Here is a 22,444-nt window from a genome sequence, read left to right as displayed (position 1 = left end):
ATAAATCATATGTAATTATTTATTATTAAAATTAAATGCATTTGACAATTTTTGATGTTTCAGGTATCTGCAGTTACGAAAATCTCCAATAGACATTCTAAAATGCAAAAGTAGTGCATTTTAAATATTTTCATTTTGTAATTATTTTTGTTTTGTACAGTGTTAATCTATTTTTTAGATATGAGAAATCTTTATCGTTTATGTACAAAATGGCCAAGATGGAGAAAGAACATATTGAAAAAAAGGTATGTAGTTCTGTAAATGGTGTTAATAGTGGAGAACTGTAATACTGAAATTATAAGTAATTTGAATTTTTATTCATTTATAATTTGTTGATGTTAATGTACTGTAAAAGTGTGTTATTGTATAATAATGTGTGTTTGAAAGTATTATGTAATGATTTTTATATTGGTCATTGTTAGCAAATTATATATTATTTTTTATTACTATTAATACTGTTTGTATTTATTTATTTTTAGTTGGAATGTTTTGCCGAAGCGTACGACAGAAATCAATGTTTGCATGAATACATATTGGAAAATGTAGAAAAATGTGATCAGTATGTTAATTTTTTTATCTCTTGAATTGTTAATGAGAAATGTTACATTTTCTATAGATAAAATGGAATTTTTTTTAAACAAAAATTGTTGCATGTAACTTTTGTTACAGTTTGTTAGATAAAATTGTATTATTGTTATTGTTGTTGTTGTTGTTGATTTTTGTTTATAAAAATAATACAAACTGCTTTATTTGTTTATTTCAAGAATAATTGATGCAAATCGTGCTGTTCTGGAAAAAGCTTTACCGGAAATGAAACGAGTGCGAATAGAAAGGGAACGTAAACACAGGTAACAGAATGAATGAAAAAACTTCACAATGGAGAGAGAGACAGTGCATTTTTTTAAATATTTTCTTTTGCAGAATCGTTTCTCGCAGTTACCAAGCAGCGCTTGAAGAAGCTTCAGAAAGAAAAGTTGCATTTTTTTTTCTTACTCTTTTCAACTTTGGTGAGAAAAAGAAACCTATGATAATTGTATTTTTTTTTCGATTTAGCTTCGACGGGATACCATAATTGAACAGTCTGCTGTTATACCGCCTTATGGATTTCCATTTCGAGAAACTTGCGTCGCTTATGAAAAGGTCAACTTGGGTGATGTCCTTAAAAATCGGTAATTTTATATTTTATCGTGAAATATATTTTTTTTTAATTTTCTCTGTGTGGCAATGTTTTCAGATGGGAAAAGTATGTAAATCAGTGGTCAAAAAAGGAGCTGGACCTGTTTGCCGAGAAATTGAAACGTTATGATAAAAATTTTGGAGTTCTCGCTCTTTTTTTTCCAGATAAAGTAAGTTTTGATTTTGTTGTTTCAAAAAATTATTTCACAGTTTATTGTTGTTGAGATTTTCAAATATTAATAATTAATAAGATTTGCATAAGATTCATTGTTGATGGTTTTTCAGACGGCTGAACAAGTTGTGCAAATGTATTACATGAAAAAGACAGAACTTGTTGATAAAAAAGCTTTGGCCAAATTGCGGAAAAGTGCCAAAAGAGACGACGAAGGCAGCTACATATACGAAGTTTGCATTAGCATTATTTTAACGCACCACATGTGTTATTTGTTTATTTATTTATTTTTTTGTTTGAATTTTAGTTGCCAACACCAGAAGAAATTGCTGAAACGTTGGGCTATTATGTTAAGAAGTAATTTACATTTTTTTTATTCGTATTATTACATTTTTTTTGAAATATTGTTTGTTTGTTTGTTGAATAGCCGCGTGGAATTGTTGCCAGATGATGCCGCAATTTTTGGAAGCATTTGTCAAATTTGTAGTCAAGTTGTTGACAAGCGTCTCTACGGACCAGTGACTCGTTCCAGAGGAGCTAAAGGCCAGATTGAGAAAATCATTTGTGACGCTTGCCGTGTGAAGGAAGAAACCAAAGTGCCCGCGAATTCATTGTCAGTCGTATCAATTTTTTGACATTTATTTATGCATAATTCATTTTTTTTCTGTCGATTAATTTCAGTCCATGCCAAGTTAAAGGTTGCACGTCGGCTAATCGTCAAACTCGAAACAAAAGAAATTTGCCTGGTCGTTTCTTCAATCTCAGACCAGAAGATCAGAAAAAACTTCTCGACGAATTGGGTTGGGAAAATTATTCATTTGTTTTAATTATTCAATTTAGTTTTTATTTAAATCGTCTTATGTGGGATTGTTTGAAATTTTTACGCCAAAATTTGCATATTTATTCAGAACTGACTGAGGGAAACGTGAGAATGTGCGGTTCGTGCAGCATGCGAATATCCAGACGAATAGATGCGACGCTTCGATCTTACAAAGGCCAGCCAAAGCAAGTTGTGGTAAGGTTGAAAAAAGCATGTTTTTATTTTACGACATTTTTATCATTATATATATATATATACATGGATATGATGAGCTTTCAACTGACTTGAACAAATTATGAATTTGATGTTTTTGCTGAAGTTATTATAATAGAAAATTGTTTCTCTGTTTGTCATCGGAACAACAAAAGTATCTATTATTATTATTATTCATTGTTCAAGGAATCGGTTGAAGCGACTACTTTATCACTTGAGCACTGTTCACCATGCATGGATATAAACATGACAGTTCCTGTAGTTGCGCATTCTGAGAATGTATTTTTGCAAGTAGTCATTTTTGCGAGTAATTTTTTTCCTTTCATCCACATTTAATGTACAGATTTTCAACGAGTGCAACGTCAAGAACAGTTTTCATTGCGACGGCCAATCAGACAACCAGCCAATGGCAGTCGTTCCAATGGTTTCGGTACTATCGATATGGGAAAATATTAAAGTAAGCTCATTTGGTCTTTTCTTCCGCCTGTGTGCTGCTTGCTGTTTTGTTGTCCGAAGATGATGTTTTGAATGCTTTTTATTTTCAGGCTTCAGTTTCCAGGATGGACGCTTCATTTTCTGTGCCCAGTCGTTTCTCTTCCGCTAATATGACCGTAAGCACTTCCATCCAGGAATACCAGGGTTCGGACCTTGTTTTGGTAAACAAAATTTTTTTTAAGAAAGAAAGAAATAAAATTAAGTTTTAAAAATGGAAAATTATCTTTCTTTTTTTCACATAATAATTTTCAGTAATTGAAATTTCAATTGCGCAATACAAGTTGCTGCTATAAATGGCTTTGACTAGCTAATATTCGTATATACTGTAAAATGTTTGGTAGCTTTTGTGAAATTATTCATTTTCAGAATTATGAATGGAGTAACCACTCTATGATGTCAGAATCTCGAATCATCGAGCAGAAGCTACTGTATGCTGATGATATTGCACGTGCCGAATTGAATCTAAGTCTGGTAATAATTGTTTTACCTTTTTTTCAAATTATCGGGTACTGTAGCTGATTAATTTCTTGGTAAAAATAATTAAGTTTGCTACAGTTGAATATATTTTTGTTGTAAAATTATTGTTAAGAAAAATCAATTAATTTTAGGATGTTCAAAATTTGAATGTCGACATAATAAACGGGCGAAGTGAAAACATGGTTGCTGAAATAAAGTTGAACAAGCTGAGCTTGGTATGCCCTCCGTTCAATGTGCAGCAGCGATCCAGCGTCAGGGTAAGTTGTTGTCTGGCGAATGTGCAATGAATTAGTGAATGCATGAATGGGCACTCTACGTCATCGTTTGAATAATCAGACAGATGTAAAATTCAAAATTAACCGATGATTGATCGGTGTAAAATCAACAACTCTCTCTCTTTTTGTATTTGTATTTGTATTTGTAGTTTGTAGTTTGAAAAATGTTGAAAAGAACAAAAGTCGGAGGGGTAATTAATTGAAATTGATCACGCTTTTATCAAAAAACACTAGTGGTATAATTCAGTATTATTGGTTTAATAGGGGATATGCGTATATATATTTTTTGGTTATGCAATTATTATGCTCATGAAAAAATACTTTGATGATAATTTTGAATATTATTTGCAAATTGTTTGTTTGATGCAAGCGCTATTCGGAGAGTAGGAGGAGATGATTATTGCGCTTGTCTTATACAGATAAAGCCTGTTGCCGTTGTGAAAGAAGCCGAACCTAGGCCGCCAAAATTGACCGACAAAAAGAAAAAGAAACCGAAATCTGAAAAAAGAAGCATGAAATTATGTGTATGTGTTTTTTTTGGTGAAAATTCAACGAATAATGAGAATAATATTTACGTTGTGCAAGAGAGTCGAAATTTTGAAATTTGAGTTTTTTTTTATGACAAGCGTCAGATTGGTTTAAATGATTTATTGCAATCTTTTTAGCTGTCCGATGTGCCGCCAGCTTCGAAAATACCGCGCAGTTATTTTCCCGAAGAACTGAGCGAGCGAAAGAAGAGAAAATTGCTTGCGGAGGTTAACTTTATTACATTGATTTATGTGTATATGTTGTATGTTTTATTTTTTGAAAATATTTCTAGGCAGCGATGAGGGCGAAGAAAATTTTCAAACAAATGGAAGAAGCGGAAAAAAAAGGCAATCATGATGTAAGATTATTTATTATTAATTACGATTATTATTTGATGTGTTTTATCTTTTTGAAATCCAACAATAGAGCTTTTAGAAATAATTCAACCGATTCATAGCTCGGCTGCTTGACTTTTATTAATTTTGTATTATTTTTAGGAAAATGTTACTGTAACTTATCATCCTATTAGCAAACCATCATGGGTAGGCTGTGAAATTGGTGAAAATACATATTCAATTTCCTTGGTAGGTTTTTGCTTTGGTATTTTTTTAACATTTTTGGCAATTTAATTTAACAATGGTTACATTTTCAGAATGCTCCTTACGAACTGACCGACTCTTTGGCCATACCTTCTCAGTTTCCGGTTAATCAACAAAATTATCCTCTCGTAAGTGATTGTACAATTGATTGATTAACGATTCAAAATCTTATTCATGTTTCAGATGGCGCCAAATTCATCTTTTATTCATCAGGGAATGTGGAATTACAATCCAGTTGACATGCACAATGCTATGTTTGGTCAGGTACAAGTATGTTGATTTGTTTTTTTGTGCTGCTGTAATATTTACTAGAGTTGATGAAAAAATTACAGTTCTCGCCTGGAAATCCACCACAAATGCCTGTAATGCATCCATACAACTACATGGGATCGTCGATGTTCCCACCTGCTCAGCCTGGGCCGTCGAATGTATGTATACCTTTTATTCAATATGCTAATTCTTCGTTGTTGTGGAAGAAGTTTTAAATTGTTACTATTTTAGCTCATCACTGGCCTCCCAGAAGTGAATCAAGCGGCCCTTTTGCAAAATCCATATACCAACGTGTTTAAAATGTGAATTGGGCACCTACTTTTTGCTTGCTGGTTTTTACTTAGCCGAATTTGTATTTTTTTCTAAAAAAAGTGAATACATTTTTGTACAAAAATTTATCATCACTCATACACGCATATCACTCTCTGTGAGTAGATAGATGATTTGTATTATTAATATTGAAAAAAAATATAATTGGAATATTTTTCAGAAATTTCTTCAAACTTGTTTTTTGATGTCGAAGATGATGCTGGTAAATGTGATGAATATACATTTCACTTTAAAGTTTTTTCAAAGCCACTTTTTATAGGTACACGCCGATCTTCAACAGCTGATTTTCGTGCTCATCAATTTATTCACTATCGAAGATTGCATATCACAGTGTGTATTTGTAGTTCACTGGTCATCGTATATTATGATCTGTAGTTTGCTGAAGTGTTAATAAACAATTAACAATTATAGCGAAATACTATTAAAATGAAAGGTTTTTATAATTTATGCAGAATACCGTAGCATTTGCAATCAACGGCTGTATATTGAATTCAAGAATTTGCGGTATGATTTTTTGGAGATGTTCTTTGTTTTCAGAGCTCGTAAATTTCAATTTGAATGCTGTTTTTTTTTTAATTTTTGTCAAAATTTTACCACGGCAAAACAAATGCACAACTTCCAGTGTATGCAATTATATATTTATTTTGTTTATTTTTCACTTATGTTTTTCTGTTTCTGCACAGGGGAGGAGGGGGGGAATTGCAGCTCATTGGTAACACACAACAGTAGCTTGTCATCGTGTGTTTCATTGTCATTTTTAGTTCACTTTTGATGCATTCTGTGAAATCAGTTGATGGTTGGTTGCTCATAAGTTTTTACATATTTCGAAAGTGAGATGAATTTCATTTTTCAAAAACACTGTATAATAGTGTTCGTAAACTACTTGCAATTATTACAATATAATTTGATACGATTTTTCAAGAATAGTTGAACTTAAACATTTGTTTTTTTTTTGAAATTATTTCACTCAATAATAGTGATGATGATGATGCAAGTAGAGAAGCTCAGAGGTGCTGTTCCAATCAGCGCGACTTATGCAAATAATGTTTACAGCACTTGCGGTATGGATTGGTATGTGCAAATGAATATTTTTTTATAAAATTCTGTTTTATACGGGCAATTTTCTTTTTTTTTAAATCAAGATCGTAGTGACGATACACATAATATTTTTTGTTGTACATTTCGATGAATTCTCATTATTATGTTGCATTTATTTTTTTATTTTTCAGCATCAGTGCAACGTGTTTGCATTTGCAGTGCCTTTGGATAATACAGTAGTTTAGCGAAATGATAAAATAATGAAATGCACAGTTCGATTCTTTGAATGAAAATTTGCAAACGATTTCCTGAACATCGTTTATTTTACTATAAAATACTCGTCATATTCAATGTAAGTATTAGCGTTTCAAAAAAATTATTCTTCAACTAAATTCTACTACTTCTAATTCTTTCTTCCTTGCATGCGTAAATCTGTAAAATCTTTTATTCTTTTCCTGAAACAGACAATGAATGTTAACTTTTTTCCCTCATACATGACAATAGTCTTACTTCGTCGCTTGTTGCACAGTTAGTTTTTCATATTTCGGTTCAGTCCATTATTGTTGTTGTTTAAGCTGATTTTTGCAAAAGCTTCGGGAAGCGGAAATTTATTTAAGTATGCCATAAGCTCCAACTTTTCTTTACCTTCCAAATATGCTAGGTATGCTGGTTTAGGTAACGGGTAAAAATTAAAATTTGCTGGCATGGGCAAGTCCCAGATGCATTTACCATTTTCGATTAAATCTTTCTGGCTTAAAATTGTATGCTAAAAGTGTTCACTCATCACCGACCGTACTATGAGAAAAATCATTTTTCACACCTTTATTTGGAGATATTGATAACACAACAGACTTTGTAGTTCTATCCATTGTGATATGTTTTCCTGTACTTCAGGTAGATTACATACTGGGCTGAAACAATTTTAAATCATGCAAATTGAGCCTAGCATCAATCGGTAGAAATTCCACACTTTGGTACCTGATTTTTTTGTCCGAAATAAATTTGCGGTTCTGCTTGCACTCGTGGAAAGTGTTCATTACTGGAAGCATCGCGAATTCTTCTCTCCGTTTCAAAATCTAAAAGAATAAAGAAACCGCTATTCAACTGATAATAATTATCAAACTGATTCATCATAAATGTATTAAATGTGATGACAGTGTTACCTCCATTTGCAAATTTTTAACTGTTGTTGGAATTTTGGGCGTTGGTTTACTTTCCTTCTTGCATTTACGGAATCTGAACTTTTCCAAGTAGATTTAGATCAATTTTATATGTGACGACCGACACTTACCTTTGTTGCGGAGGAAGAACCATAGCTCGGTTATGGTCTACAACTTCTGGTTGTTCATTGTTCATCTTGCCTATTCCTTTAATTTTATTTTTTAATTTTTCATTTTGATCTTGCAACATTTTCACCTCCTCCAGTTTCCTTAAATATTATTAGATAATGAAATGAAATTTGCAACGCTTTCCTTTGAATTCGGTACTTGTTTAGAGCATTTCTTGCTTCCAGTTTCCAATTCATCATTTCTTTTCCACTGGCTGAGTTTGATTTCATCTTTTTACATATATCCGTACAGCATCTCGGGCACACTTCATCTTCATTCTCGTTCACAGCTTGCATCGAATTTTTGTTCCTGTCCACCATTCGCTAAATGATTTCTGTTCAATATCTACACAATAATATAGGAAATATCTCTTGGAAAATTCAACTGTACAATAAATGTGGAATGAATCAACGTTCGCTCCTCTCTGCTTGCTCTGTCACAAGTGACTTACCAAATCACACCAACCTTAATATATTAGCGATGAAATATGTAAAATTCAGAAAGAAAAGCTTAAATTTTCTGAAACCGCGAAACGTATAATAGCAACAGTCAGCTGACTGCTAACTCCACATGAAGTTCAAGCATAATCAATTTTGAAACTGAAAATCTTTAAAAAGTTAACAATTCATGTATTATTATGATTTAACAAAACAAATTTTTATCATAATGTTCAAAAACTGCTTTCTCTCAGCTGACATATGCTTTTTTCATAGAATGAATAAAACGATATTGGAAAAGCAATTTGTAAAACAGAAAGTAAAGTATATGAAGATGAAGAAAAAGAGCTAAAAAGGAGCAGCAACCGTTACTGTTAAATAAAAAATGCAGACTGTTAAAAAAGTAGCATAAAAAAATATTGCAATACCTTCGTCATCTCAGCTTACGGAAAAAGCACGGTGTGTAGAAAACTGAAATATATAAATCAAAATTAACGATCGCAGAAATTCAAAATCAGAATGAAAACGTTTTAAAAACTATCACGCGGCAGCTAGCTCGGTACGAATTAGCAATAACTGCTGAAGATAAAAGTAAATGATTTTCAAGTTTTATCCCTTTTGCTATCAATAAAGTACTTGTTTGGAAAAAATTTAAAAATTCTTGTAATTCTTCAAAATATTTTTGATGCAATTTAAATATTTTACAAATATTGAAGTCAATTGTCACTGTTCAGAGGACTTTTCAACTTACAAAACAGAAATTGGCGCCATCATCGGCTGCACAGAATTAGCAACACCTGCAAATCAGTTCATTTAAATGTTCATTTTTCACGTGAATTAAACAATAAAAATAAGAAATCATCTATTAAATCTGAATCAACGCAATGCACATTCCCAGCAACCGATTCTTTCGAAAAAAACTGCCTATTATACTATTGTGGTTAAAATTATTTTACAATGGAAAGCAGTTTTTCATCATTTTAATAACTTCAACTAACTTGATTTATTTATTTTTTTTTTGTTCGGTAAAAATGTGATTAAAATTGTAAGATAAGTAAGGAGTTTTTTGAATTATTGGTTGAGTCTCTTTTGACGTTCAAATGTGACTAGTGTCTCGCTTATTGCTTAAACATTCAAATTCTGCTAAAGTAAAATTACGAACTGTTATTAAAAAATTAAAATATTCTAATTAATTAATTTAAGCAAAATTGCAGGACATTACGACAGTTTGTTCATATTTGTGTCAGATGAATAAGGAATAATAAAAATTAATCATAATTACATAAAAAGTAAAATTTTATTATTATTATTTAGTATCTTTCTCAAACTGATTTCATTTTATAATTAACTACATTCAAATTGCGTAATACAGCATTGCGTAATTGTTACGCCGTAAATTGTAATTGAACTTGCATGTCACATTCAACGTACGGTTAAGGTAGTGCCATAAATTTTGATCAAAATTACATTTATTTTGAAAATTTGACCAATTTTTAAACTATGGCTGACTTGGCATTGCTAATCCAATTCATGCATTGGCATGTACAGTATAGAGACAGCCAGCTGGTTAGTTATGAATGATTTGACAAAATTGACAAGTTGAAACAAATAGGCTTATTTTGTCTGTAATTTACTTTGATATACAAACGATGCTATGGAATCCGTTATGTAATAATTTCACAGTATATATTACAAAATATAAAAGATGAAACATAAATGGAGGTTTGCTACAGATAATGAATTCTAAGACAGTACTGTTCATCGTCATTGTATCACACGCATCATTGTCTTGTTGCTAATCTCTTAATCCATTTCTCTTTGAGCTTCTTCTGTTTTGTTTTTTTTAGGACGAAATTGTATTACAATTATGTTTTTCTTGTTCCTCTTATTTGAAACTCAAGTATCTAGTAAAACGGCAAATTCAAGCGAAAACACTTTGCATTTAATTTTACGTAATATCCTGTATGTTTTACTACTGAAAACACTGTATGTATTATTTCGAAAAAAGCATTTTGGATACGAATGTTTTGCCAAATGGTCTGAGAAGCAAATTATCCGGAAATCATGGTATGTCTATAATTTTTTATTAATCGACGGGCTGCATACTTCTGTTGAAGATTATCACATTTCATATTGTACATGATGTTCTGGAATGTACATTGATTTTTTCAGATATTTAAATTCATGATCAGAAGATAATTTATTATCAATACAAACAGTGATATTTCTCAACGTCGCAGCTTGAAAAAATCATCAGGTAGGTAAGTAATCATGCATATGCTGATTTGTGTTGCTCTGTCTTTAAAGATTCATCTTCAGTAAGAAAGGTATCAACAATTGGAACTGTTTTAACTGTTGATTTAGGACTAGGCAAATTATTCATTTGTTATTTAACATTTCATTTAAACTTTTATCAAATAAGGTTGAAGTCAAAGTGTTTAAACGAAACTGTTGATAAGCTATTAGAATGATGTATTTGAAAATTTGATGAAATAACAACACTATAGAACAAATATAACTGATCAAAAATAGCTCTCTCCATTTAAAGTTGAAATTTTTAGTAGAAGAAATATATAATTAATGATTTTGAAAGATAAACAGTTTCGCGTATCAGTTTTGTATTAAAATCTGTGCCGTTAGGGTTGGTTTAAAATGGAATTGTAAGAACATACTGGCTAAATGGCTAGGAAGAAATTGAATTAATTTTTATTAATGTGATTTGTTATCATTAGGGCTACAATCGACCCACGATTCAGTCGAAACAGTTATTAACTGATTAACTATTAACCGTCATCATCATGGCGTATCGTGTGAAAAAGTTTATGATCAACGTATTAATTTGGTAAGTCATACGTGCAGTAATTTCTTACATGCATACAATTATGATATTTGGCAGTTTATTTGTTAACTTTTTTTTAATATGATTTTTTTACAAGCTGTTCTTGCAAGCACGTTCTGATCTTATCATTCTGTGAGATAGCATAAAATTTAGATAAAATCATTTGATAATAGCAGTAACATTGTTCAATTATTATATTTGTAAAGTTCAGCAAAGTTTGGTTCTCTCATGTTATTCTCAACGCTAGCTTCAGGTATAGTCTTGCAGAAATTCTGAGTCATTCCGAGAGTTTTGTTTCTTTTATTATTACAATAAGTTACCTAGCATGATTTTCTGTTCGAATACATCATTGATGCAGTTTTTAGCAAAAATGACATCATTAATGTTTTGATGTATGTTATTGCAGAAGACTCGACCTTGCTATATAAAAGATATTTTTTCATTTACTAGAATACTGATGTGCTCAGAAAAGGGTGATTTTATTTATGAAATTTTAAAGTAATAAAGCAAGTAATCTTTAAATCGTAGCTATCTTGATAGTATAGCGTATATCTTGATAGTATAGCGTTATTTCTTTGTTTATTTATGCAAGCAGGGTTTTGTAGATTTCAGAATATTTTGTTGTTTCATGTTAAACTGATGATGTCATGGAAATTATGACGAACACTGGTAATTAAGATTTTAAGACTAAATTCCATTGATTATTGCTAGATTGTTTCATTTACTCTTGTAATGGTAGAAGTTTTTGTAATAACATTGTTCAATTGTTACGATGGTCAATTTTAGCTAATACTGTAGTATGCAAGTATGCAGATTAAATTTTAATAAACAATTTTGTGATTATAATCAAGATCTATTTTGTTTATGCTTAACGTTGCTTAAATTCTTCCTGCGACATTTGAATTTTTTGTCTCATTTACTTCACTACTTCCTGATTTGTAATGTTATATTTCATGAAAGAAAAAAGTTGACTTTGAGAAAATGTTTTTTTTTTCTTTCCGTTGTCGTAGTAGGAAATTCTGCTTTTATATTTAAAAAAAGTTGTTTAATGTATTAGCATTTTTGCTTTAAAAATTTCAAATTTTTTTCATCTTGAAATGGTTGATGAGAAGAAAATTTGATGATGATGGTGATGAATTGTTCTTCTTGCAAAGCGTTTTTCTATTTTTGAATCACAGCAATTGCAAAAACAGCGGTGCTATCAGGCGATGCAATAAATTCACATTTTTGCGTTTGTCAGTGAGATCTGCAATTTTGATAAGCTTCTGGTTGGAACGGGCCAATAAATTTCGTCTATTTTCGGCACCGAAATAAATATACAGTCAACTGGTGTTGGTCGTTTGCTGTTGCAGTTGATTCAGCAGCTGTTGTTGCTGTCGAAATTGCTCAGAAGGGTTTTTCTGAAGATTTTGAAGAGAGGGACCAGAAGGGGAGGAAAAAAAGAATTATACGTATAGTGTGGATTGATAGAAGCACAAAGCGCCGGCACCGTTGCTTGCAGCTTGTGATTGTCACGTGAACAGCACAACTGCTAGCTTTTGAATTTGCTGTCGTCGTTCAAGTTTGGCAACAGTTGTCGGCGTTTGATATTTATCATAAATCTGCAAAAACTTAATCACCAGCACCAGCGGCAGCGATATTATTAATATTCTGTTCATGGACTTCGTTTTCATTTTCTCCTCAAATCACTAGTCACTTTCTTCTGTTTCTTCCTACTGCTCTGTTGCTATTGCTGCTTCTGCTTCTGCCGTTGCTTCTTCTTCCTCTTTTTCTTCGTCACTTGCTGCTTTTTAGAACATTCTCAGCAAGTTGCTTTCTCTCGACATGCATTTCAACATTGTCGCTGTAATTTTATTCGTTTGCATTTCTGGTAAACATGGCATTTTTATTTCTATTTTAAATATCGCATTATCAAAATTAGCATATCTTTTTTTTTATTTTAGCAACGAATGGAATTGTGATTACAGAAGAGAAGGCCGATCCCGATTGGTACAGGACCAAGAAGTTGATGTTGGAAACGAATTCGATCCCGAAAATTGGTCGTCCACTTGACAACAAGATCATCGATGGAATCACAGTCGAAATGTTACCGGATGTCTGTGTTTTGTTTTGTTTTTTTGCTTTTTATTCAAGTTTCATCTTTGGTCTACTATTTCAGGAATTGTCTTGGAAATTGCCTCCCGTATCTCGTGGAAACAATCACACCTGCGAATTGTGCAAGTCTTATATCATGGAACTGAGAGATATTATTAACAATCCGGAAAAGTTGGTATGCTGATAAATTGTTGAACAGTTAAGCTTCATTTGTCACTTTAATTTTGCCTTTTTTTTCTTATTCCATTAAGGCACAACTGAAAAAGTTATTGAAAGCTGCATGTATGGCAGCTACTCAACGTATCGCAGAGGTAGATGTTGATTTTAATTGAAGACGACTTTGCATTTTGTATTAAATTACAAAAAAAAATACATTTTTCTTTCATTGAATTCCAGTGCGAAGCAGCTGTGGAAGGATTGGATTTGATATTGGAAAATATGAAAGAATCTTTGGTAAATGATATTTATTTTTTAAATTTTGAATATTAATAGTTTTTTTATAGGAAAATCCTGAGAACGTTTGTCGCAAAATGTATTTCTGCACCAACAAAGAAATCCCGTTGTGTTATAGAATTTTATTCATAGAGATGCGCGGTCGACGACTGGAAAAGGGAGTATGAAGCCAAAAATATCCATCTATCTGTATATATCTGCTTGTGTGGAAAACTGTGAGCTGTTTTTTTTAGGTCATACGCAACCCGTTTAAATCAGTGGACGTTCTGTGCGATGAATGCTTGTTCTTGACAAATGAAGCGGCATCAATATTAAGTGACGAAGAATACCAAGTAAGCCGCTTTCATTTTTAAGTTTACAATCTCACCTTTTGCTTTTTTGGCTATATTTTTTCTTTGCAAATGTTTATTGAAAGCTAGTTGTAAATTTCTGCAACAAAATTAATGATTTCAGTCAAAAAAATGTATCATGTGATATTTATGATTATTATCATTTTAAATTTATTATTATTGTTGTTGCTGTTGTTTATTTTTAGCGACAACTTATTCAAACTGCGAAAGGCATTTGTCGTGTAATTCCGCAAGTTAAAGAGGAGGTAATATTTTTTTTGAAAATATTTTATTACCTTTCGAAGAGAAAATTTTCAACTTTTTTTCAACAATTATTACTTTTATATATTTCAGTGCGAAACTGCTATTGACAACTATGCGCCAACGTTGTTTCAAGATCTTCTAGATTATTTGGTACATGAAATGAAAAGCATATTTTACAAATATGCTTGTATATTAATTTTTCAAATATTTCAGAGCAACCCGAAACCAGTTTGCCAGAAAATCGGCTTTTGCAGTGCTGCAAACGAAATTGAACGAACGCCATTGTTTCCATATGGAGGGGTGTTGAATACAGAGGTAGATATACATTTATATATATCTGTTCTGTCAACATGTTTATTTATTATAATATGCAAAAGCTGATATTTTAAAAACTTGCTTTATTTTTTTTTTCAAAAACGATAGTCCTCTTATCCACGCCAAGAATCTATAAGTGCAGTGAAAACATCTTACGGAATTCCGGCAGTTTGCGTATTGTGCAAATATGGCACAAAAATTTACGTCGACTACTTCAGCCGTCACTATTTGGTATAATATAATTTCCTATAAATGTCTTTTTTTTAAAACTCTTTTTAACAATGGTCTTGATTTTATCAAGGATGCCCTTACAAATGAGGTGATTGAGATGTGCAATCACTTTTCCAGCGACTGGAGTGCTCAGTGTGCAGATTTCATGCAAATTTACTTCAAGGTATTCATTCAGAGCATTTTGAACAACTTCAATCCAACTGAAGCATGCGATCGTCTTCACTTGTGCACCATATCAGAACGTAATTTCTCTCGTTTTCTTTTTTAATATTAATTTCCACATTTTTGGTCAATTCGATTCGGAATAAAAGGGTGTGGCAAATGTTTTTCCATTTTCATTCAGGCCGAGAACTTATGAAAATGACCCCGAATCAGAGACGTCGTCTGACTTGCGAATCCTGCGAACTGATGGCAGACTATATTATGGATGATATAGAGGAGCTTGAACTCGAGGAACAGTTGAGCACTGAATTGATTCGAGGCTGTGAATCGATGTCGTTCTTCAAAAAGCACGAGGTATGTATTTTTCCTATTTTCACCATTTTCAAAAGTATATTTTAAAATGTATTCTGTTCATCATAAGTTTAGCGTTGAAAAGTTTTTCACTACTGTATATATATACATATATTGTAAAATGTATTCACTTTTTAAAATATATTTTCAATTAATTTTTTTCAGTGTTATGCAAATGTGAGATCTTTGATGACTAAGCTGATGAATCATCTGAAAGAAGAACTTTTTACTTCTAAAACGTGCACCGTAAGTTTGTACAATATGACTAATTGTTGTTTCTTTTTTATCAGTGTAACAGTAAGATGGATTTTTTCCTCTTTTTTTTTCTTTTTGTAGAAAACTGGTCTGTGCGATGGTGATTTTTGAATTTAGCAGCAACATATATAATCTCTTCCTTAATTAATTAATTAATTAATTTCTGAGCCAAGTGGAAAAAATTTTATTTCTCTTTCAATAGTCTAGTATACTGTAGCGGTGAATAAGTTTTGGAAAAAAATGACAAAAAAGAAATCACCGAAAATTGATTGATAGATAGATTGATTGATTTCTACTTTTAATAATATATAATCGAATTTTTGACGATCGCAATTGAGGGATTATATATAATGCAATTTCGGTTGATGAAGTGTGATTAAATAAAAATTGCAGCATTATATAATACTGCTTTTCAGTTCTTGTTACTGTAATTATTCACCACCATCCCAGTTGAGTGTACATTTTTGCATATAGTAAGCTTAGCCAGCTACGAAAGAAAAAGGGTAAATTGTTTAATATAAAATGTTGTAATGTAAATTAATAAAAAAAATGTTGTGATAAAAGTTTTATTTAAATTTATAAGTTGAATGAAGTGTTCCAATTTCAATGATAATTCTTTTGAATGATATTAAATACGTATAAGAAATTGCAATGTAACGCTTAATTGAATAACAAAATCGTTTTTTTTTAAAGTTTTAATGAACAAATTGAAAATTATTATTATTTTTCCCAGTGATGAATAATAATTATTGGTGTGTGTGTGTGTGTTTATTATAATCAATAACGGTCGTTCGGGCGCCTTAATGCAGTAGTAGCATTGGTTTTCAGTCAATCAACTGGCACGCGGTCGGTGACTGGTTGATGCCATTGATGAACAGAAAGAAAGAGAGAGAGAGAGAGTTTCATTCAAGCTAACATTTTGGAGCCGTTTGCTTGACAGCAGGCAAACAGCGGCAGCAAACAGCGCCGGGCTTTTTCTTTCTTTTCTCCCAATCACGACACTCAATTGCTTTTTGCCAGCTCAAGAAAAGCGGCGGTCACAATTTCTTTGGCTTACAATTCGAAAAACTTCACTTGTCATCCCCATTAATTATTGTAATTAAAAATTAATATTTGGAAATTTGAAACAACAACAACAACGCATATTTTTTAATTTTAAACAAATAAAATTATAATTTTGATGACAACCAGTCTGACCACTGTTGGTCATGCGTGGTCGTTGTTGTCACTGGCTACTGCTGCCACTGCTGCAGTTGCTTTCTACATGCCGTATTGGTTGTGTGGATATTTGACTTTGCACGATCGTACAGAATCGACATCGTTCAGCTCGTTTCGTCGTTGCAATTATCCATCGGCACTGCCATCATCCAACGCCCATGATCACCAGCATCCGATAATGCCCGGATGGCGTCAAGAGATTCTACTCCAATGCGGACGGTATGCTTCGTTTGAAGACATTCCAACGTTGTGGTGGAAAATTACCACTGTCGTCGTCGGCACAGGCACCGGTCTAGCTCTGCTGATGGCGTTCATTGCCCTGCCAGCATACTGTACCCGAGACGTCGTCACTCGAACCAGCGCACGTATGATTGGCATTTTTCAAATGCTATCCGGTATATACTGATATTATATATATATATATAAGCTTTGCATTTTTTGGAAAAAAAATCATATTTATATATATGGCTTATTATGTATGCACTTTCACTCTCTTCAGCGATACTGATTTGCGTTGGCTGTTTACTTTATCCGTTGGGTTGGGGCAACAAGGAAACGAAAGAAGCATGCGGAAGAAATGCAAGCCCATATTTTATATGTAAGTATATTTTTCTCTTTTAGTAATCTGATTTATTTTTTTTTGAATTTCTCATTTTAGCCGAATGCACAATCGGCTGGGCGTATTATTTATTAATCGGTAGTGCTTTGTTGCTGTTTCTCTGCGCTGCATTGTCCACAAAAGCTGCCATGCGACTCCAGTGGTGTCAAGTGGACCCTAAAAATTCAATCCAGTCCACCACTTCAATAATGCTATGAGATGATGAGAGGGAAATTTAATTAAATTTATTTAATATAACCAATATTGTTTGTTTTTTGTGTTTTCTTGTTTTTTTTGATTGGTTCAATAGTTGCGTTGGAACAAAATTTTTTCTCATCAGCATTCTGTTTGACCTAGTCGATCAGCTTGGAACAACAAGTGGCAAGTGAAGTGACAAGCTGGCGCAGGCTCAACTCAGGCTGGCTGGTTGTTAAAAAATTATTATTATCATATAGCACGCATTTATTATGTGCGTGCTTTATTCTTTTATTTATTTTCAAAGGTCATCTATATATACATGTAGATTCTCCTTCTTTGTTAAAACATGATGAAGCATAAAATAAGTTTTCCTTTTTAAAACGTGATGCATCACGAAACTTTTAATCAATTTTCGAAAATTCGATACCAATCTATTTTATAAGCTTTCATTTGGTTTGTTTGTTTGTTGACATTTTCATTTTACATTTTGTTGTCTGATGGTCAATTGATTTTACGAGAACGTTCAATAAGAACAATTTTCAATAACTGGCAACTATGATGCATGCAAATTTTTCTACTGAAATTTAAGTAAAGATTGTTTTCGGGCGGATATTTATATTTATTTTGGTTGGGCTTATTCGTTGTCATGTAAAAGTAGTAATAATGTGTTATTGGTTGAATTTCCACTTGTTTCAAATTTTCTGTGTGATGTAAATTAGAGATGGATATCAGAGAAATGTCGAAACGAACATCTTGCACTTGCTCGTTTTCTTCTACAAGTCTGAATAAAATTTTATCATCAGAGAAACATCATTGAACACACACAACACAAGCGCTGGCAGATGCTTCGCCGCGTTGTTTTTCCACAACACGTGCTCGGATGACAAGAGTGAATTTCAAAGATTCCATTCCGTACATTATTCGCAAACTAAGATAATTAATAAAGCCGTTTTAAATGAACCATTTTTTTAATGAAAACAATTATATTTCAAAAAAAATTGACTTTCAGAAAGCCATATTATTGATGGTACAATACTATTCAAATGACCGTAATCGTGATTGTATATGCATGTACAATTAAAGTTCTTCATTAAACTGTAAGTTCAAAAGTACAAAATTGGAATACATATATGACAGTTTGGAATGCATTTTACAAAATATGTTTCAATATTTTCAATGCGATGCGGTGAAGAATAATGTGAAATTTAGAAATTAAATGATACAGCTTAGAAACGTTTGAATTTTACTGTTAACTGTTTGAAAAATTAAATATATACAGTGTACTAATGAATAGAAAAATTAACATTTATCTATAATTGTTACTCCTACAGTATAAAAGAAACCTAATCATCATTTTTCATATTGTTGTTTATGATTGTAATGAGATGATTTTTAGGAATATTTTTTCATACAAATCGATCGTGCAAGCAAACATTTGCAAATTATTCTCATTTTCTGTTTCAATTACGAATAGCAGACAACTTTGTTCAGAAAAGGAGAAATTTTCTTTGAACCTAGACCGTTTTTTGAAAGAACGCTTGAAGGAGGTGGAAGTGGAATCGCCTTCTGAGAGTGCATTTCCCACCATATTTCGACAGTCGAAATTCGTTTCACTTGGCCAAGCAGAAGATAAATTGGTGGTAGGACGAATTACGCAAGTCGTCAATGACGATTTGTACATTGATTTTGGTGGAAAATTTGAATGCGTTTGCAAAGCACCAAAACAAGATAGCAAGTAAGAAAGCAGTTGTTGAATTATTGTTCAACTCGAATTGGAAGTTTCAGAAATTATCGAACAGGAACAGAGGTGCTCATAAGGTTGCATGATCTTGAACTGTCGAGTAGATTTTTGGGCACTGACAAAGACTTGACACTGTTAGAAGCCGATGCGACACTAATTGGTCTTAACATTTCGCGATCATCCCACAGAGAATCTCTCACCCAGAGCACAGCAATTCATGACGCATGACAGTATTTTTATTGAATTAAATATGCCAAGTAAAACGTTTGTTCTCTAATTCGAATGTGTTCTTGCACTAGTTTCTAGACAGAATATTTATTTGTGATATTTCAGTATATATTATTTTTTTCTGATAAACTGTTGAATATACTTTCAGCGAAATTGTAAAGTTCGCCATTGTTTGTTCCTTATGATTTTCACGACTTGTATATTTGCAACGCTGGCTCGTCCTGTACTCAAGTATGCCTACTCAGGCATAGCTCCAGCCAAGCGTTTTATTATCATTTCGGAGAGATGTGTTGATCGTTTAAAAAAAATAGCATCTCCGAATGAATACTTGAGAGTGATTGTTGATAGCGGGGGCTGCGCTGGATATGAATACAAATTTAATTTAGTGGATACTGTGAATTCTGAAGAAGATCACATATTTGAAAAGGACGGAGCGAAAGTAATTATAGATGATTTGTCGTTAAGTTTCATGAATGGCGCAACTATTGATTTTCACGAAGAGATGATTCGTTCTACCTTTCGAGTGGTGAAGAATCCAAATGCTGATACAGGATGCTCTTGCGGTTCATCATTTTCTGTTAAAGATGATCTTTGATTTGTAGTAGCGTAGAATTTTAATTTCTTCATGATCTGTGGAGAAAATATTCTTACAATATACATGATTGTTCATTTATAGAAGCGAAGTAAATAATAATGATGCATGTTCTTGTTCTTTGATACTTTTAATGGAATATATTAATCGAACGACGAAATGAAAAGTTTCATTAATAACTACCTTCTGTTTCGATAATGATAATGATATGTGCATATTAACGAAGTTATATATTTTATTTCTTGAACTTAAAATATTAAAAAATTTGATTTATAATGCTATTAACAAAGTGACTAGTGGTTTTTATTTGAAAATTGTTGAAATTTGATTGTCACTAATGTATCCTTTACAGTATTTATTTGATAAACATGAGTGTCATTTGTGTACGGTATTATATACATTTTTTCATGACGAAACTCGGAGGCAAAGAGGCATCATGATTCACATGACATTAATTGCGCGTGTTCGGGATGGACTGCCGTTGGCCACATCGATTGAAGGTGATGAACAGGTAATTTGAATTTTTTGAATTTACAAAATGTGTTTCTGGTCGCACATTTGTAGTTGAATTTTAGTAAAAAAATATCCGAAAATTTATTTCGATTCTACTTTTAAGCAGTCAGTATTTTTTCATAAATTAATATTCCATTTTATTGTTTTATGCATGTTATTTTTTTCAAATGCCATGTAAGCATGTTCGTGCATTTCAACTTATATTCATAGTCCGATTGAATTTTATTTTCTACGGAATGTTGAATTTTTTTTGTTGATTTGCGACAGCTTACCTTAGTTAATAATAAAATTTTTGAATTTTAGTCTGATATTGGAATTTCGAAATTTACAAGTCAGGCGAAAATGCTCTTTCGGAAACTGAATGACCAATCACCAAAGCAGTGTAGTCTCGAAACTGGAAATTACTACTTTCAGTAATAAAGAAATTTTCTTCATAGCTTCAATTATCGTTCGTATTTGAATTGAATTTTCATTTAAAATTAGTTGAACTGTTTGAATAATTTTTATTTTAATACCAGCGTTCGTTTATGTTGTTCTGTTATTTCTGTAGAACTATTTTAGCTATATTATTGATAAGAATGTTTGCTACCTTTGCCTTTGCGATGCAGCGATGTCCAGGAATATTGCGTTTGCTTATCTTGAAGAATTGGCTCGTGAATTTTGCGCTGGAAATGCTAGTCGAATTGAATCTGTAACCAGACCGTATCATTTTATTGAATTTGGTATGCTTTTTGTTGTCATATTTTCTTGTTAATATTTTTTTCTTTTAGACTCTGTTATTCAAAATGTGAAACGCAAGTATGTCGACTATAGAAATAGGCATCATTTATCTGCAGTGCATACCGAATTGCAAGATGTGCAACGAATTATGGTGCAAAATATCGAAGAAGTCATACATCGTGGAGAAGCTTTGAACAGTTTGTTTTACAATTGTCCATATATATCTATGCGTGTGTGTATCTTTTAGTTTTACACTGTTGTAGTTTTGGACGATAAAGCTGCAAATTTGGCGTTTATGAGCCAGAAATATAAAAAAGATGCTCATATTTTAAATTCACGCAGTTCAATTCTGAAACTTGGAGTTGTCACTTTCGCCATTGTGTTTATTTTATTTATTTTTAAACTGTACTTTTTTTGAATTTTAACTTTTTACGCTAAAATTATTGTTTTCATTTCTAAATGGAGTTCATAGTTGAAATAAATTCGAAATTCATAATATTGCTCTGAATTAGCGAAGAATTTTCTCTTTTTGAATGAAAGTGCTAATTTTCCATTTAGAAAATTTAAATCCTTTAAACTTAATTGAAACTGAAGGTTTGTATTATTAAAAGATTTTTGTATGTAACTAGTAAAAATTGCCTACGAACAAAGTATAATGTACTGTGTACCTAACGAGAAATTAAAAAGTACCCTTCGTTTACTGCTGTTTATTTTTTTGCACATTTATGCCCTTAATAATATAATTCATATTGATTTTATTTAGTAAATAGCAATTTGTGGCAATGAAAGCTGTTTCATAGTAAATCATGTTCGACAACTGAATAAACACGAATGTTATCATTGCATTTGCGATTGTTTGTACCTGACAATATTTAATACTGTCACAAAATTTTTGCTTGACCGCTCAGCATTTTATTTTAATAGTGGTTGTTGCCTATTATTTAAATGACATAATGTTAGTATAGTCGATCATATTTATTGTATGTTCTAAATTTTTACTAAAGCATTTTTTTATCATAAAATATTGCATGCATTTTGTCAAAGCAGATATTATAGTTGTAGAAGTTTTAAGTTCATTTTAAAAGTATTATATATGTATTTATTTTACGATTTGATGCATTTATTTAAGTTTAAATCTTTTATAATTACATTATCCTATTTTTTTAGTAGATTGAATTATCCAGC

The 22,444-nt window shown here is 31.8% G+C and overlaps 6 protein-coding genes across 6 annotated transcripts; 5 read left to right on the top strand and 1 right to left on the bottom strand.

Moving 5' to 3' along the window:
• The first annotated feature begins 209 nt into the window (after positions 1 to 209).
• Tsp_04310 (conserved hypothetical protein) lies at positions 210 to 6,625 on the top strand. Its single transcript, XM_003375077.1, has 30 exons — positions 210 to 245; positions 480 to 559; positions 765 to 848; positions 922 to 1,033; positions 1,054 to 1,169; positions 1,235 to 1,346; positions 1,462 to 1,581; positions 1,656 to 1,705; positions 1,776 to 1,961; positions 2,030 to 2,148; positions 2,257 to 2,363; positions 2,568 to 2,660; positions 2,725 to 2,838; positions 2,927 to 3,037; positions 3,243 to 3,347; positions 3,485 to 3,610; positions 4,048 to 4,152; positions 4,294 to 4,383; positions 4,449 to 4,514; positions 4,654 to 4,740; positions 4,809 to 4,883; positions 4,939 to 5,025; positions 5,088 to 5,183; positions 5,257 to 5,316; positions 5,516 to 5,557; positions 5,615 to 5,729; positions 5,808 to 5,859; positions 6,117 to 6,166; positions 6,333 to 6,416; positions 6,585 to 6,625. The coding sequence occupies exons 1-30, from the start codon at positions 210 to 212 to the stop codon at positions 6,623 to 6,625; spliced, it is 2,721 nt and encodes a 906-aa protein (XP_003375125.1).
• A 297-nt stretch (positions 6,626 to 6,922) lies between these two features.
• On the bottom strand, positions 6,923 to 8,041 carry Tsp_04309 (conserved hypothetical protein). The gene is made up of 6 exons (XM_003375076.1): positions 7,881 to 8,041; positions 7,685 to 7,822; positions 7,557 to 7,629; positions 7,364 to 7,497; positions 7,239 to 7,304; positions 6,923 to 7,145 (listed from the first exon to the last, which is right to left on the bottom strand). Exons 1-6 carry the CDS (start codon positions 8,039 to 8,041, stop codon positions 6,923 to 6,925), a joined length of 795 nt encoding a protein of 264 aa, XP_003375124.1.
• Positions 8,042 to 9,658: 1,617 nt separating this feature from the next.
• Tsp_04308 (conserved hypothetical protein) lies at positions 9,659 to 12,516 on the top strand. The gene is made up of 5 exons (XM_003375075.1): positions 9,659 to 9,724; positions 10,006 to 10,058; positions 10,891 to 10,922; positions 11,209 to 11,250; positions 12,320 to 12,516. Exons 1-5 carry the CDS (start codon positions 9,659 to 9,661, stop codon positions 12,514 to 12,516), a joined length of 390 nt encoding a protein of 129 aa, XP_003375123.1.
• A 305-nt stretch (positions 12,517 to 12,821) lies between these two features.
• On the top strand, positions 12,822 to 17,298 carry Tsp_04307 (surfactant protein B). The gene is made up of 13 exons (XM_003375074.1): positions 12,822 to 12,867; positions 12,941 to 13,098; positions 13,156 to 13,266; positions 13,488 to 13,544; positions 13,778 to 13,876; positions 14,228 to 14,287; positions 14,351 to 14,452; positions 14,754 to 14,925; positions 15,027 to 15,199; positions 16,280 to 16,350; positions 16,643 to 17,034; positions 17,169 to 17,267; positions 17,291 to 17,298. The coding sequence occupies exons 1-13, from the start codon at positions 12,822 to 12,824 to the stop codon at positions 17,296 to 17,298; spliced, it is 1,548 nt and encodes a 515-aa protein (XP_003375122.1).
• Positions 17,299 to 18,489: 1,191 nt separating this feature from the next.
• On the top strand, positions 18,490 to 19,434 carry Tsp_04306 (conserved hypothetical protein). The gene is made up of 3 exons (XM_003375073.1): positions 18,490 to 18,536; positions 18,862 to 19,200; positions 19,251 to 19,434. Exons 1-3 carry the CDS (start codon positions 18,490 to 18,492, stop codon positions 19,432 to 19,434), a joined length of 570 nt encoding a protein of 189 aa, XP_003375121.1.
• Positions 19,435 to 19,615: 181 nt separating this feature from the next.
• Tsp_04305 (HesB/YadR/YfhF family protein) lies at positions 19,616 to 20,029 on the top strand. Its single transcript, XM_003375072.1, has one exon. The coding sequence runs from the start codon at positions 19,616 to 19,618 to the stop codon at positions 20,027 to 20,029; it is 414 nt and encodes a 137-aa protein (XP_003375120.1).
• The last annotated feature ends 2,415 nt before the right edge of the window (positions 20,030 to 22,444 follow it).

Source organism: Trichinella spiralis, assembly GCF_000181795.1.
Source record: "Trichinella spiralis strain ISS 195 chromosome Unknown Scfld5, whole genome shotgun sequence".
NCBI classification, from domain to species: domain Eukaryota; kingdom Metazoa; phylum Nematoda; class Enoplea; order Trichinellida; family Trichinellidae; genus Trichinella; species Trichinella spiralis.
This window is presented reverse-complemented; position numbering and strand designations above follow the sequence as displayed.

What these genes read in the sequence shown, in the direction of transcription:
- Tsp_04306 (XM_003375073.1), top strand. Translation starts at nt 18,490, where the DNA reads ATGGTACAATACTATTCAAATGACCGTAATCGTGATTGTATATGCAT. An exon ending in AATCGTGATTGTATATGCAT is followed by an intron (nt 18,537 to 18,861) that starts GTACAATTAAAG and finishes GATGATTTTTAG; the next exon opens with GAATATTTTTTCATACAAAT. An exon ending in GCACCAAAACAAGATAGCAA is followed by an intron (nt 19,201 to 19,250) that starts GTAAGAAAGCAG and finishes TGGAAGTTTCAG; the next exon opens with AAATTATCGAACAGGAACAG.
- Tsp_04309 (XM_003375076.1), bottom strand. Translation starts at nt 8,041, where the DNA reads ATGGTGGACAGGAACAAAAATTCGATGCAAGCTGTGAACGAGAATGAA. An exon ending in GCAAGAAATGCTCTAAACAA is followed by an intron (nt 7,823 to 7,880) that starts GTACCGAATTCA and finishes ATAATATTTAAG; the next exon opens with GAAACTGGAGGAGGTGAAAA. An exon ending in GTTCTTCCTCCGCAACAAAG is followed by an intron (nt 7,630 to 7,684) that starts GTAAGTGTCGGT and finishes GGAAAAGTTCAG; the next exon opens with ATTCCGTAAATGCAAGAAGG.
- Tsp_04308 (XM_003375075.1), top strand. Translation starts at nt 9,659, where the DNA reads ATGGCTGACTTGGCATTGCTAATCCAATTCATGCATTGGCATGTACAG. An exon ending in CCCACGATTCAGTCGAAACA is followed by an intron (nt 10,923 to 11,208) that starts GTTATTAACTGA and finishes TGTAAAGTTCAG; the next exon opens with CAAAGTTTGGTTCTCTCATG. An exon ending in ATTCTCAACGCTAGCTTCAG is followed by an intron (nt 11,251 to 12,319) that starts GTATAGTCTTGC and finishes ATAAATATACAG; the next exon opens with TCAACTGGTGTTGGTCGTTT.
- Tsp_04310 (XM_003375077.1), top strand. Translation starts at nt 210, where the DNA reads ATGGCCAAGATGGAGAAAGAACATATTGAAAAAAAG. An exon ending in AAAGAAGCATGAAATTATGT is followed by an intron (nt 4,153 to 4,293) that starts GTATGTGTTTTT and finishes CAATCTTTTTAG; the next exon opens with CTGTCCGATGTGCCGCCAGC. An exon ending in TGATGTCGAAGATGATGCTG is followed by an intron (nt 5,558 to 5,614) that starts GTAAATGTGATG and finishes CACTTTTTATAG; the next exon opens with GTACACGCCGATCTTCAACA.
- Tsp_04307 (XM_003375074.1), top strand. Translation starts at nt 12,822, where the DNA reads ATGCATTTCAACATTGTCGCTGTAATTTTATTCGTTTGCATTTCTG. An exon ending in TTTATTCGTTTGCATTTCTG is followed by an intron (nt 12,868 to 12,940) that starts GTAAACATGGCA and finishes TTTTTATTTTAG; the next exon opens with CAACGAATGGAATTGTGATT. An exon ending in GAGGGGTGTTGAATACAGAG is followed by an intron (nt 14,453 to 14,753) that starts GTAGATATACAT and finishes GATTTTATCAAG; the next exon opens with GATGCCCTTACAAATGAGGT.
- Tsp_04305 (XM_003375072.1), top strand. Translation starts at nt 19,616, where the DNA reads ATGATTTTCACGACTTGTATATTTGCAACGCTGGCTCGTCCTGTACTC.